General features: G+C 36.3%; 1 protein-coding gene across 2 annotated transcripts in view; it reads right to left on the minus strand.

Moving 5' to 3' along the window:
• Nucleotides 1–16,596, minus strand: part of COL24A1 (collagen type XXIV alpha 1 chain) — a 402,120-nt gene that overhangs the window by 250,334 nt on the left and 135,190 nt on the right. For both annotated transcript variants that reach the window (XM_059136719.1, XM_059136718.1), the window contains exon 20: nucleotides 5,009–5,062. In XM_059136719.1, coding sequence (XP_058992702.1) covers nucleotides 5,009–5,062 — 54 coding nt within the window. The remainder of the gene's footprint in view (nucleotides 1–5,008; nucleotides 5,063–16,596) is intronic.

Genomic DNA, 16,596 nt, shown 5'->3' on the forward strand with positions numbered 1-16,596 from the left:
CTTATCAAAAAGAAAAGAGAAAGGACCCAAATAAATAAAATCATGAATGAAAGAGGAGAGATCACAACTAACACCAAAGAAATACAAACTATTATAAGAACATACTATGAGCAACTCTACGCCAACAAATTTGACAATCTGGAAGAAATGGATGCATTCCTAGAAACATATAAACTACCACAACTGAACCAGGAAGAAATAGAAAGCCTGAACAGACCCATAACCAGTAAGGAGATTGAAACAGTCATTAAAAATCTCCAAACAAACAAAAGCCCAGGGCCAGACGGCTTCCCGGGGAAATGCTACCAAACATTTAAAGAAGAACTAATTCCTATTCTCCTGAAACTGTTCCAAAAAATAGAAATGAAAGGAAAACTTCCAAACTCATTTTATGAGGCCAGCATCACCTTGATCCCAAAACCAGACAAGGACCCCATCAAAAAAGAGAGCTATAGACCAATATCCTTGATGAACACAGATGCGAAAATTCTCACCAAAATACTAGCCAATAGGATTCAACAGTACATTAAAAGGATTATTCACCACGACCAAGTGGGATTTATTCCAGGGCTGCAAGGTTGGTTCAACATCCGCAAATCAGTTAATGTGATACAACACATCAATAAAAGAAAGAACAAGAACCATATGATACTCTCAATAGATGCTAAAAAAGCATTTTGACAAAGTACAGCATCCCTTCCTGATCAAAACTCTTCAAAGTGTAGGGATAGAGGGCACATACCTCAATATCATCAAAGCCATCTATGAAAAACCCACCGCAAATATCATTCTCAATGGAGAAAAACTGAAAGCTTTTCCGCTAAGGTCAGGAACACGGCAGGGATGTCCATTATCACCATTGCTATTCAGTATAGTACTAGAAGTCCTAGCCTCAGCAATCAGACAACAAAAGGAAATTAAAGGCATCCAAATCGGCAAAGAAGAAGTCAAATTATCACTCTTTGCAGATGATATGATACTATATGTGGAAAACCCAAAAGACTCCACTCCAAAACTGCTAGAACTTGTACAGGAATTCAGTAAAGTGTCAGGATATAAAATCAATGCACAGAAATCAGTTGCGTTTCTCTACACCAACAGCAAGACAGAAGAAAGAGAAATTAAGGAGTCAATCCCATTTACAATTGCACCCCAAACCATAAGATACATCACAATTCTGGACTTCAAGCTCTATTACAAAGCTGTCAGCATCAAGACAGCATGGTACTGGCACAAAAACAGACACATAGATCAATGGAACAGAATAGAGAGCCCAGAAATAGACCCTCAACTCTATGGTCAACTCATCTTCGACAAAGCAGGAAAGAATGTCCAATGGAAAAAAGACAGCCTCTTCAATAAATGGTGCTGGGAAAATTGGACAGCCACATGCAGAAAAATGAAATTGGACCATTTCCTTACACCACACACGAAAATAGACTCAAAGTGGATGAAGGACCTCAATGTGCGAAAGGAATCCATCAAAATCCTTGAGGAGAACACAGGCAGCAACCTCTTCGACCTCAGCCGCAGCAACATCTTCCTAGGAACATCACCAAAGGCAAGGGAAGCAAGGGCAAAAATAAACTATTGGGATTTCATCAAGATCAAAAGCTTTTGCACAGCAAAGGAAACAGTTAATAAAATCAAAAGACAACTGACAGAATGGGAGAAGATATTTGCAAACGACATATCAGATAAAGGACTAGTGTCCAAAATATATCAAGAACTTAGCAAACTCAACACCCAAAGAACAAATAATCCAATCAAGAAATGGGCAGAGGACATGAACAGACATTTCTGCAAAGAAGACATCCAGATGGCCACCAGACACATGAAAAAGTGCTCCATATCACTGGGCATCAGGGAAATACAAATCAAAACCACAATGAGGTATCACCTCACACCAGTCAGAATGGCTAAAATCAACAGGTCAGGAAATGATAGATGCTGGCGAGGATGAGGAGAAAGGGGAACCCTCCTACACTGTTGGTGGGAATGCAAGCTGGTGCAGCCACTCTGGAAAACAGCATGGAGGTTCCTCAAAATGTTGAAAATAGAACTGCCCTATGACCCAGCAATTGCACTACTGAGTATTTACCCTAAAGATACCAACGTAGTGATCCAAAGGGGCATGTGCACCCGAATGTTTATAGCAACAATGTCCACAATAGCCAAACTAGGGAAAGAACCTCGATGTCCATCAACAGATGAATGGATCAAGAAGATGTGGTATATATACACAATGGAATACTATGCAGCCATCAAAAGAAATGAAATCTTGCCATTTGCGACAACATGGATGGAACTAGAGTGTATCATGCTTAGCGAAATAAGTCAAGCAGAGAAAGACAACTATCATATGATCTCCCTGATATGAGGAAGTGGTGATGCAACATGGGGGTTTAAGTGGGTAGAAGAAGAATCAATGAAACAAGATGGAATTGGGAGGGAGACAAACCATGAGTGACTCTTAATGTCACAAAACAAACTGAGGGTTGCTGTGGGGAGGGAAGTTGGGAGAAGGGGGTGGGATTATGGACATTGGGGAGGGTATGTGCTTTGGTGAGTGCTGTGAAGTGTGTAAACCTGGTGATTCACAGACCTGTACCCCTGGGGATAAAAATATATGTTTATAAAAAATTAAAAATTAAAAAAAAATATTGACAAACCTCTAGTGACACTCATTAAGAAAAAGGAGAGCCCAAATAAAGTACAAATGAAAGAGAAAACATGGGCAATACACTTTTTGACAGCAGTCTTAGCAATATGTTTTTGGCAAAGCAACAAAAGCTAAAATAAAAAATTGAATTACATCAAACTAACGTGGTTTTGTACAGTAAAGAAAACTATTAACAACAAAAAAACAACCTACTGAATGAGAGAAAATACTTGCAAATCACATACCTGATAAAGAGTTTATATCTAAAATACATAAAGAACTTACACAATTTTTTAAAGATTCTATTTATTTATTTGAGAGAGAGAGTGAGAGTGAGAGTGCATGCCAAGGCAGAGGGAGAGGGAGAAGAAAATTCTCACTGAGCAGGGAGTCCATCACAGGGCTCTGTCCCAGGACCTGGGACCCTAAGGTGATGACCTGAGCTGAAGGCAGATGTTTAACTGACTCAGCCATCCAGGTGCTCCTACACAATTTAATACCAAAACCAAATAAATAGGGGCACCTGGGTGGCTCAGTCGGTTAAGCAACATCAGGTCATGATCATGTCATGATCCTGGAGTCCTGGGATCAAGTTCCTCATTCAGTTCCGGGCTCAGCAGGGAGTCTGCTTCTCTCTCTATGACCCTCTCCCCTCTCATGCTCTCTCTCACTCTTTCTCAAATAAATAAATTAAGTATTTTAACAAATCAATAAATAGCAAATTAAAAACCTGGTTAAAAAATGGGCAGAGAACTTGAATAGATAAGTTCCCAAAGAAGACATACAGGTGTCAACAGGCATATGATAAAATGTGCAACATCACTAATTACCAGGAAAATACAAGTCAAAACCATAATGAGATGTCAACTCACAGCTCTCAGATTGGCTATTATCAAAAAGACAAAAAGTAAGTGTCAGCTATGATTAGAGAAAAGGGATTCTCGTACATTGTTGATAAGTATGTAAACTGGTATAGACACTATGGAAAATAGTATAGAAGTTCCTAAAAAAAATTAAAATAGAACAATCATGTGATCCAAAAATTCCACTTCTGGGTATTTATCTGAACAAAATGAAAACACAAATTCAGAGATATATATATCCCTATGTTCATTGCAGCATTATCTGAATAGCCAAATATGGAAGTAACCTAAGTATCCATTGATAGATGAGTGGATAAAAAAGATGAGCTAGAGATATACAACAAAATATCACTCTACCACAAAAAAAAGGATGAAGTCTTGCCATTTGTGACAAAACAGATGGACCTAGAGGGTATTATACTAGATGAAATAAGTCAGACAAAGACAAATGTCGTATAATTTCATTTACCATAGAATCTGGAAAACAAAAACAAACAAATAAAATAAAACAGAAACGGACTCATAGATGCAGAAAACAGTTGATTACCACAGAAGACAGGGGTCAGGGCAGGGAGACAAAATAGATGAAGGACTTAAGAGTTAGTTACATACCTCCAGTTAGAAAATAGTAAGGTATGGAGAGATCATGTACGAATAGAGAATAAAGTCAATATTTCAGTAACTCTATATGGTGACAGATAGTAACGACACTTATTGTGGCAATCATTTCATAATATATTAAGTTGTCAAATCATTATGATGTACATAGGAAATTAACAGGGTATGTTATAATTATACTTCTATATATAAAATTTAAAAAGAAAGAAATTTTGCTAATTCCTAGTAATATATACACAACAACAGTAAAGGAAGTTAAAAATGCTTAGTGTTCTTCAGGTATTCTGTGCTATTTATAAATTCCAGGACACTGCAAGCTTTCTTGTATTTTAATCAGAGGATTTTTTTATGGACCCAAAGGGTTTCAGTAGCCAGAAAACTCTCATCCATATATCATAGGTTATGGCCTTTTAGTTTATTTCACCTCTTCCAAGAATTCCTTTTTCAGTGATTTACATTTTTTTGAAAATATTATCCCCCTAATCTATGTCTATACCAAACAAAGAAAATCATTTTCAAAGACCTGAACTCAAGATGTTGGAGAAGATACTCTAACTAAACAAAGGGTGCTGAAAGAACAACTAAACATGCAAGCAACTTCCTGATTATCTTGAAATAAGCTCTACAATTTATTAAATGCGCCTGAGACAGCTCAAAAATATCCAGACATCTTCTGATATTCCTAAAGTCTTTTTCTTCAACCATTCATTGAAACATGAGATTAGGAAACTTTAAATATAATACTTTTTTCCTCCCTTCCTTCCTTCCTTCCTTCCTTTTTCTTTCTTTCTTTCTTCCTTCCTTCCTTCCTTCCTTCCTTCCTTCCTTTCTTTCTTTCTTTCTTTCTTTCTCAATTTTCTTTTACCTTTGATCCTTCAGGGCCATTTTGTCCAGGAATCCCAATATCTCCTGGAAAACCCTAGGGAAGATAAAAACATAGAGAATTTACTCAAAAGCCATTATTATATGTCTGTTAAACATATAAAAATTTCCTTTGCTATTCTCTCATCCCCAGTTAGAGTACTTTATACCACTCAAAGACTCAGTATTAAAAGCGAATTATTAGGCAGTTGTTTAACTGTGGAATAAAAAACTGACAAAATGTACTAAAACAGAATTTACTCCAACAGTTATTCACAATTTTTGGACCCAAAGAAAATTCTTCAATCCAGTCTAAGAGTACCAAAGTCTTATTCCAAAACCAACCACAACATGGAAAAAAGGCAAAAAGTTTCATATAATAGGTCCTTCCAATGATCTATGGGACACATGGCCACCCAAGGATTAGGGGAATATAATTTGTTAGATTTACTGTTTACTAACCGAATGTTAATTTGTACATTTTTGTTAGGCAGAAATGCAAATAACTTCTATCTGGTGAAAAAAATAACCATAAAGGTTACTGGTTAATAGACAGGATATTAGTTAGTTTTGTATCTAATTTAGTTATCTTATTTTAACATTGCCATATTTAATAGTCAATACTTAGCTCTTCAAATGCTACTCAAACTCATCTTAACATCCTACCGATTTCATCATTAATTAATGAATTCAAAAAATTTTTTCACCCATATTTACTTTATATTTGCCTGAAAATCACAATTTTATGTTTTTGGAAATTATATTTTGGCAGTCTAAAATAATTGGTTCAAGAAACAGAATGGAGCTAGTGTTAAATAAAACTTGTTCTGGGGAAAGTTCTAGAATGTTGCTCTAAAATAATTAGATCAATCAATGTTCTTGCTGAAATAATAAATTAGAATGTGATTTATCATAATTAGTTTCAATAATGAGAATAAGCTAATAAGTGCAGTTTTATTTCTATTGATTTTATCACAGATAAACCTATTTTCTGCTGACTTGGGAAAAGGAACAGAAGGTAAGATGAGTACAAGAATCAGAATCTTTATTTAGTATGTTATTTATTTGAGAGAGAGAGAGAGAAGGGGCAGGGGCAGAGGGAGAAACAGACTCCCTACTGAACAGGAGCCCACAGCGGGGCTCCATCCCAGAACCCTGAGATCATGACCTGAGCCAAAGTTAGATACTTAACTGACTGAGCCACCCAGGTGCTCCAAGAATCAGCTTGTTAAAAAGTAAAAGTTGCAAGTAAATATGAATGGAAGCTAGAAAAGGTAGCTCAGTGAAGAAGTAAATATGATGGCAGTAAAAATGCCCACAAGTTATATGGAACTGCAAGGTTGATTCTGGAATACTCATACTGGAAATAAAAACAAATAAAAAAAAGCGATACTAACTCATCCAGTCCAGATTAGGAGAGAAAGGCCTTGACTCTGATTTAAAATTTGTATTCTATGGAGAAAAATATTATTTAGGGACATTTCTGGCAAGAAAGAAGACAATGATAACAGAAAAACTGGTCACAGGATCAGATTTAAGTTTGGCAACAGAATATTTTTAACACAGACTTGTTGATTGCTTTTCTAATTAAAGAAAAAATCAGGTTCAACTATGCCTTCTATGCCTAAATAATCTTCCCTCATCTTTCTTCAACTAAAGACTTATGTTTTAAATAGAAAATTGAATAATATTTTTTTCCAGGTTTTCATTTAAATACCAGCTAGTTCACATACAGTGCAATGTTAGTTTTAGGTATAGAATTTAGTGATTCATCACTTACATACAAGATCCAGTGCTCATCACAAGTGTCCTCCTTAACACTTATCACCTATTTAACCCATCGTTTTGCCCACCTCCCCTCCAGTAAACAACAGTTTGTTCTCTACAGTCAAATTATGAAGAAGCCCAAATATTTATTGACCAATGAATGGATAAAGAAAATGTGGTGTGTGTGTATATATATATATATATATATATATATATGAATATTGCTCATCCATGAAGGAAATATTGCCATTTGCAATGACATGGATGGAGCTAGAAAGTAATATGTTAAGTGAAATAAGATGACCAGAGAAAGAAATAACATATGATTTCACTCATATGTAGAATTAAAGAAAGAAAAGTGAACATAAGGGGGGGAAAAGACAAACCAAGAAAACTGAGTGATATTTTGCTTCTTTGATCCCCAAACCATGAGTTAGGTCTCTTCTAGGAATTCACACCATCTTAGAGTCCTAAAAGGTCACTTAATATTGTGTTAAGGCTTATATTATTTTCCTCATCAAACTGTAAACCCCTTGAAGGCAGTTTTAGGTCTTATGAACTATAATATTTCCAGCAACTAATACAATGCCTGGCACATAGTAAGTGCTGAAAAAGTTATTTTGTTGTCATTGTTGAGTGACTGACTTGTTTCTTTCAGGGGAAAAAAAAAAAAAAGACAACAAGTCTTTTTTTGACTTTTGGTTCCTGGGTACTGGTTTACAACCACTGGTTGAGAGCATCCTCACGGATAAATTATTAGTTCCTGTCCATCCTCTAATGAGCCTGAAAAACCTTGTCATTCTAGAAAGCAAAAAGACTATGAAAGATTTTAACTCCGGAGTTATGTTAAAAGAACCAAGGGGCTTGAAGAGGATCCCAGTGAGAGGATATGGAACAATATGAATTTCAATATGGATAAGAATTGCAATGGATTGAAACATATCAAATACTTTAAATTTACGAGTTTGTAATGATTCAACAATTAAAGAACTGCCCATGTATAGAGAATGAAAGGAAGTCAACTCCTTGTTTTGAAAACTGGTAAAGAAAGGTGAAGAATCAAGCACTTTTTCTACTTTCCCCATATGCACTGTGCTGCTACTAATGAAAAAGTAGATGAGGGAGTGTATGCAACCAAAAATAATCAATCACCTACATCTAATACGTCTGGGCAGTTATCAACTGTTATTAACATCATTAAGAAAGAAATAACTAGACATTATGTGCTTCCTGATGAAAGAATACAGTATCAACTATAGTCTTACCAAAAACAAACAAACAAAACTCAATATGGTCAGGTCTCTGTATGTGACTACCCAGGTCACATGACTGGGGATCTTTAACAGCTAAATTGTGAGGGAGAAGGGGTGAATGGAAAGAGAGCTTGTAGACTGAAAGACATAGTAACAAAGTAAGTCTACACTATAGTTTTAAAATATGCACACTTGAATGACAAACCATAAAAGAAAAAAGTACTGCCAACTTTTGAGAGGAGAGAAAGGCTGTGGTTCCTTCTTAAACATTAAAATAATAGTAAAGGAATATTTAAAAAAAAAAAAAAAAAACCTGACATGCTAAAGACCAGGAGAATAGAGGATGACAGATGTCAATAATTTGGAAACTTTTTATTTCTTTTTGTTGTCTGATTGCTGTGGCTGGGATTTCTATACTATATCAAATAAAAATGGTGAGAATGAACATCCCTGAGTTGTTCCTGACCATAGAGGAAAAGCACTTATCTGTCAGAATGACTAAAACTAACAACACAAGAAACAACAGGTGTTGGCAGTAATGGAGAGAAAAAGGAAATTTCTTGCACTGTGTGGAGACTGAGCAGAAGGCAGCGTCTTAACACAATGAGCCATCCAGGTGCCCTAAGGAATTCTTTTTAACTCTCAAATTTAACATTCAAAATTTAAATCAAATGGCAGGACATGGCTGACCTTGCCAAATAGCAACATTTCAAAGAACTTACAGGCTGAAAGACAAAAAGTACATCAAAGTATAATTTCTGTTAAAAAATTATGTTCATAGTAGCAATGGCCACAGTCGCCAAACTGTGGAAAGAACCAAGATGCCCTTCAACGGACAAATGAATAAGGAAGATATGGTCCATATATATTATGGAGTATTATGCCTCCATCAGAAAGGATAAATACCCAACTTTTTTTTTTTTTTTAAGATCTTATTTATTTATTTGACAGACAGAGATCACAGGTAGGTAGAGAAGCTGGCAGAGAGAGAGAGAGAGAGAGGGAAGCAGGCTCCCTGCTGAGAGAGCCTGATGTGGGACTCGATCCCAGGACCCCGAGATCATGACCTGAGCCGAAGGCAGCGGCTTAACCCACTGAGCCACCCAGGTGCCCCAATACCCAACTTTTTTATCAGTCATCATGGATGGGACTGGAAGAGATTGTGCTGACTGAAATTAGTGAAGCAGAGAGAGTCAATTATCATATGGTTTCACTTACTTATGAAGCATAAGGAATAACATAGAGGACACTGGGAGATGGAAAGGAGAAGTGAGTTGGGGGAAATTGGAGGAGGAGACAAACCATAAGAGAACTGTGGACTCTGAGAAACAAACTGAGGGTTTTAGAGGGGTGGGAGAGGGGGGTTGGGTGAGCCTGGTAGTAAGTATTGTGCAGGACAAGTATTACATGGAGCACTGGGTATGGTGCATAAACAATGAATTTTGGAACACTGAAAAGAAATAAGACGAAAAAGAAAAGAAAAAAAATTATGTTGGCATGAAGCTATACAAGAAAAATATTACAAATAAAAATCTGATAAAGATGTTTTCATTCATTTTAACTTGAAATAATTTGGAAAATTTTGAAAAGTCAAAATGGTTTCTCCCACAATGTGTTTCATTATCTCGGTTAAGTCATCACATCACAATAGAAAATAAACATCTCAGTGAGAAGAAGAAACAGCAGCCTCACTTCTGGTGCCTTTATTTTCAGCTGAGATACAAGAGACATATAACATATTAATTTCAGCTATAAAACACATTCATTCAAATATGTATTTATTGTGAAATGCTTACCACAATGTCTAGTTAACATTTTAATCACTACAAATGGTTACAATTCTTTTTATATTATGGTGAGAACTTCTAAGATCTACCCCCTTAATGACTTCTGGCAGTAGTTAGAAGTTTGGAAACTACAGTGTCCTAATAAAGTCCATGATGCTCTATGACATACATTGAGCACTTTAGTATTTCTTTGTTAAGAGTTATAAAGTCTCTGTTTTCTACTAAAATATATAGTCCTTCTGGGAAAAAAAAAAAAGGTTAAAAATGGTAAATGGATAAACAATCTATAAATAAATAAATCCAAAGGATAAGCTAATTATGGTATATCAGAAAATGAAACCTGACGTGGCAACCTAGATGAATATTGAATGTGTTCTATATTCTTGGCTCCTTTGTCATAGATTAATTGACTGCATATGGATGGATTTATTTCTGGGCTTTCTATTCAGTTCCATTGACCTATGTATCTGTTTTTTGTTTTGTTTTGTTTTTTTTAAGATTTTATTTACTTATTTCAGAGAGATAGAGAGAGAGAGAAAGAGAGAGAATGAGAGGGGAGAAGGTCAGAGGGAGAAGCAGACTCCCCACGAAGCTGGGAGCCCAATGCGGGACTCAATCCTGGGACACCAGGATCATGACCTGAGCCAAAGGCAGTCACTTAACCAAGTGAGCCACCCAGGTGTCCCTATATTTCTGTTTTTAATGCAAATACCATACTGTTTTGATTATTATAGCTTTGTAATATACTTTGAAATCAGCAGAGTGATGCCTCCCTCCAGCTTTGTTCTTCTTTCTTGAGATTACTTTGGCATTTTGAGTTTACCTGTGGTTCCATATACGTTTTAGGACTATTTGTTCTATTTCTGTGAAATAGAATTTTGATAGAGCTTGCACTGAATCTGTAGATAGACACATTTGGGTAGTACTGACATTTTGACAATATTAATTCTTCTAATCCATGAACATGGATTATCTTTCCATTTTATGTGTGTCTTCTTTAATTTCTTTCATCAGTGTCTTAAAGCTTTCAGTAAAGATGTCATTCACCTCCTCAGTCAATTTATTCCTAGAGATTTTATTCTTTTCAATGCAACTATTAAGTGGGATTGTTTTCTTAATTTTCATTTTCAGATAGCTCATTATTAGTGAATAAAAACACACTTTTTGTAGGTTGATTTTACACGCTTTTTAATAGAAATAGTCTAATCAATTTCTATCGAGAAGCAGAAAACTGAAGTGGCTTTAAAAATCGTAAATAAAAATGTGTCTTCTATTTTCAGACTTCTCACATGGGTTTACAGTACTGATAAGAGTGACTCCGCATTCTCTCCAGTAATGCCAATGTTTTATTACTCCCTAATCACTAAAGGCCAGAGACAAATTAAAATTTTTAAGGCAAAACCAAAGTACTAGCAGACTCCATTAGTTTCCTGGGAAATCACAAGGATAAAATGTGGTCATTCTTATTTTGGCAGTAGTTAGAGGTTTGGAAGCGAGCATGTTCTATTAGAGTAAGTACATGATACTCTATGGCATACATCGAGCCCTTTAGTATTTCTTTGACAAGTGTTACAAAGTCTGTTTTCTACTGAAAATGGTTAAAAAATGGTTAAAAATGGCAAATGGGTTTTTGGCAGCTTCCAAGATGGAGGAGTAGGATACCTTAATTTCATCTGGTCCCAGGAATTCAGCTAGATAGCTATCAAACCATTCTGAACACCTGTGAACTCAAACGGAGACTAAAGAAAATAGCTGCAACTCTATGAACAGAAAAGCTACCACTTTCTGCAAGGTAGGAGGTGCAAAGAAGTGAATCTGAGGTGATATATGGGAAGATAGACCACAGGGGTAAGGAAGCCTCTGTCAGCTGGCTACTAGAAAGTGATAAAGCATCAGAACCCAAAATCAGAACTTCTAGAAGTCTGCTCTGGTGAGGGACATTTCTCTGGTGGCTAAGTTGGGGGCAGAACCCTCGCTAGGACAGTGTGGTCTCAGGACCCCAGGGTCACAGAAGACTGGGTGTGCCTGAATGCAGCAAAGCTCCCAGGGAAGCGAGCAGCAGAGTGAGCCACGGAGTGGGCTCTCAGCTCAGGACTGTGATAAATAGTGATCGACGGCACAGTCAGGGGGCCACTGTTCTTCAAGCAGGGACCCAAAAAGCAGCAAATCCAGGGAGATGCCCCTTCCTCCCTGGGGACGTGCAGCATGGGAACCTACTGTAGGAATCTGCTGGGTTTGGAGTATCCAATGGGGCCATTTGCCCGAGATACAAAGGCTCAGTCCCAGGCTGGGTGAGCACACAGTGCAGATAGAGACTCGGGACACAGGAGTGATTGACTGCTTTTATCTGGGTGCTCTCTAAGGAGTGGGATCCCAAGCTCTGGCCTCCAGGGCTGCAGATGGGGAGGCCACCATTTTCATTCTATCCTCGAAAGCTTCACAGAAAGCCTTTACGGTACAAAAGCCACCTAGAGCAAACCGGGGTTGATTACTTAGGCTGGCCCCTGGCAAGCAAGGGTGGTCCAATTCCTCATAAGGCAAAGACTTTTGGGAATTAACCCAGCAGGCTCCTTCCCCAGAAGATCAGAAAGAACATCCAGCCTAGACTAAGTTTACTGATCAATGAGAACTACAAATATTCTAGGGGAATACAGCACACAGAATTCATGGCTTTTTTCCATGATTCTTTAGTCTTTCAACTTCAGTATCTTAATTGTATCTCTTTTTAAAATTTTTCTTTCTTCCTTTTCAATCAACTTATCAACTCCTTTTTTAAAAATCTTTTTAAATTTTCATTTTTATAGTCACGTTCTATCCCTTCATTATATTTAACCTTATTTTTGCATATACGTAAGTTTTTCTTTCTTTAAAATTTTGGGATGCAGTTTCCTCTAACAGATCAAAATACTCCCCAAATCTAGCATATGGCTCTGTTCTATTCACCTGCCTGATCACATTATCTCTCTCTACTTTTTTCTTCTTCCTCTTCTTCTTTTTTTTTTTTTTTTTTTTTGGTCTTTTTAAAGTTTTTTTTTTTTTAATTTTCATCTTTACAGTTATATTCTATATAACTTTGTCAAATTAAAAGTTTTTCTTTCTTTACAATTCTGAGATGTCATTTCCTCTAACAAACTGACCACTCTCAGGAGACAGTGTATTGCTTTGTTCTGTTCAAAACTGAAGGCATCACAATTCTTGATTTCAAGCTGTATCACAAAGCTGTACAGTACTGAGCCCTAAAACAAACACATATATCAATGAAACAGAACAGAGAACCCAGAAATAAAATGCTGTTATAGGCAGTAGCATCATTTAGGCCATTTAACTCTTTTGAAAGTTTTCTATTTTTCATTGACTTTTATATTGATTTTGCTTTAAATATACAAGAACACAATACAGTTGGCTTAAATTTATCTTAAGTAGTTTATAAGTCTGAACAAAGTAAAAATGAATTTATCTCTTATAAAAACAGTCCTATTAAAACAGGATAAAACTAATAAATCATTCAAGCTGGGGCAACACATAAGTTATGGACTCCTAAAGGGCGAAGTTATTCTAAGTCTAGTTTGGTGCTTGGATATAGTACATTCAATAAAGATTTGACAGCTTCAATTGATGAGCAAATTAAAAATAAACTATTTACACAATTATATTTTCAGTTGTATAGTTTCAAAGTTATTCTTTGTCAAAACAAACAAACAAACAAAACACTGCCCCCCAAAACCCAAGTAGCATCGCTTCTATAGATAGGATAATAACATACGCAAACGAGAAAGAATGCAGTCAGACGGAGAGAGGTTCTATAAGGGGAGAATTCCATTTAAGACATGGATCCAAAAAACAATTGCAAGATTTTATTTTTTAGTATTTATGGAAGTACATACCATGTCAGTAATATGGTGAATCCAAGTTAGAAAGCAATAATAAAAAAAAAAAAGATGAAAATGACCTTTTCAGAGTGAGAATAATCCATGTAAAAGTTAATGCCAAAAAAAAAAAATTTTTTTTTTTGACAAGGCAGATGTAATAAATTCACTTTCCCAGGAAACTATAGAAACGAAACTTAAGCACAGAGCAGCATACAACTGCAAATTAAGGAACTATTCTGTCTTCAGGGAAAACCACAAACAGAAAATATGAGCTTCTGGAAAAATAAAGACAAAATAAGGAATTCATCTAGGTATCTGGCTTTCTTTCACTCTCTTTTGCTGTTTTAGAACTAAAAACAATCAAAAGCAATTTTTTTTTGTTATGATATTGAAAATCTTTGCAATCTTTGCAAATGATTACTGCTATTCATGTATTTTCCCTTTTGCAATTCTATATTTTTGAGTAATAAATTTAGCACAGCTGAATTCCATTAATATGTAGCATCCTAAAAACTCAACAGAGAAAATCCAGAGACAATAATGACAATGAAAATTCCTTATAACACCACATACACTCTCTAAATGACTTGTTTGGTAGGGCTTTCTTTAAATAATATTATTAGTACACTTGAAGTCACGCTACAAAATCAGTTGCAAAGTCCATTTTTATTTTACTGAAATCCATGCAAAGCTATACTAAAGTTTTAATTTTAAGATAAACTATGTTGATTTGACCCTTATTTGACCCTTAGATTTGGATAACCTATGTGACAAAAAGCAGATCAGTGTTAGACTAGGGAAGGGAGGAACATGAGAGAGAGAAAGGAAGAATAACAATGGTGACCAAAGAAATTTTGGGATTTTTAAAAAGATTTTATTTATTTGTGAGCAAGAGAGGGCTCATGAGCAGGGGGAGAGGGAAAGGGGAGTGAGAGGGAGAGACTCTAAAGCAGACACTGTGCTGAGCATGGAGCCAACACAGGGCTCAATCTCAGGACCCTGAGATCATGACCTGAGCCAAAACCAAGAGTTTGACACTTAACCAACTGAATCAACCAGGTGCCCCAGAAATTCTGGGATTTGATGGATGTGTTCACTATCTTGATTTTGGTGATAATTTCATGAATTATACCTATGTTAAAAATGATCAAATTGCACAATTTGAACATATGTAGTTTGTTATGTCAGTTACACCTCAATAAAAGTATAAAAGAAAAGGTAAATGGTACTGGGTGTATCCAGTCCTCGTACCATACAATGTATATTCTGGAGACCATCTCAGATTTTCCCTTTTTCAGTGTGTTTAAGTTTGTGGCAAGGAATAGGAAGTTAGATGACTTAAAAGTTGATTTGTATTTTTATGAGGGACTGGCATATATCAATCGCCTACTTTTGTTTTAAATGCACAGCTATGGGCATGGGCCACTCTACCTTGTTTCCTATTCTCTCTTTTCTCCAAATGGAATGAATATTGTGGCTATTTTGTTTTCTTTCTAAAATCATACTGATTATCTGAGAGATCAGACCTATATATAGACCTCACTGAAAAGAATCCACTTTACTCCCAGAATCTGGACTTGGAGCTCAAAGCAGTAAGTGATCAATAGATTGGGTTATCTCCCTTTGGAGAAGGGAGAGTCTATTTTCAGCTGTGCAGGTGGCTGTCTATGTTACTAGAGGCATTTAAAAAACTATATAAGTGTGGTTTGGGGGGGTGCCTTGGTGGCTCAGTTGGTTAAGCATCCAACTCTTGGTTTTGGCTCAGGTCAAGATCTCAGGGCCGTGAGACTGAGCCCTGCATTGGGCTCCATGCTGGGCATGAAGCCTGCTTGTCATTCTCCCTCTCCCTCTGTCATCCCCTCCATCCTTTAATTTAAAAAAGAAAAAACTGTATAAATGGGAGAATGGTATATGTAGATACTAGGCACCAAAAATGTAAAATGTAGAGAGCATCTTCTTTTTGTCTGCTCACCATCTCTGAAAAACTACTCTTCAGTTTCCAGTCTATGTGCTTCTGGTCCCAATCCCAATTTCCAGGGGTGAGTAAATGACCCAAATCTTGCCAATTACAGTATTCCAACCTCATGATTACTGTGACTGATTTAAAGATAATCATGTAACCCAAGCCAGATTGGCTGAAATCTACATTAGAATTTTTGCTAGAGCTCTAAGGAAAGAATGCTTTCTTTCTGCTAAGATTGCTAACTCTCAGGGCAATATAAGCGTAGAATTGCCAAAGGCCACCTTTTCCACAGTGTGTTGTGAAAGAAGCCAACAGACGTAAGTAAGGCTAAGAGATGGACAGTGTCTTGATTATAGTCATCAAACTTCTATAGTCAGTCAAAACTCTAGGCACATGCACTGCTGGACTTCCTGATTATATTAGGCCATGCTAAGTTTTGCTTAAAACCACTTGAGGTAGCTTTTGTTATTTTTAATGGAAACGGACTTGACTAAAACACTGAATTATATGCAGTTTTTTAAGCCCACCTAGCTTCGTCATATATCTGTGCTAGAGTACCCTTGCCCTCTGTTTCCATTTGACAAGCCACTACTATTTCTTCAAGTCTTTGCTCAAGCCACCAGACTTCTTGGAAGCCTTCTATAATTCCTTGCTCCAGGTTCCCTATTCATATAAATTGTTACCAACTCAAATATAACATAATCTGTGAGGCCTTTCACGGTTCCCCTTAGCCAGAATCAGTAGCTTTTTCCTTTATATTCATACAGAACTCTGTTAATATGGCTATTTAGTACTAATGACTCCATATTGTAATTAAGGTTTTTTTTTTCTTTTTTTCCAATAAAATGTGACCTCATAGAGGAAAATGAAGGTATCTTACCTATCTTTATACTGCTAACATTTAACTTAACATGCAGCTGGTATACACTTCTCCATAGTCACTTGCATTTCTG

The sequence above is a fragment of the Mustela lutreola genome, chromosome 10 (assembly GCF_030435805.1).
Source record: "Mustela lutreola isolate mMusLut2 chromosome 10, mMusLut2.pri, whole genome shotgun sequence".
Taxonomy (NCBI): domain Eukaryota; kingdom Metazoa; phylum Chordata; class Mammalia; order Carnivora; family Mustelidae; genus Mustela; species Mustela lutreola.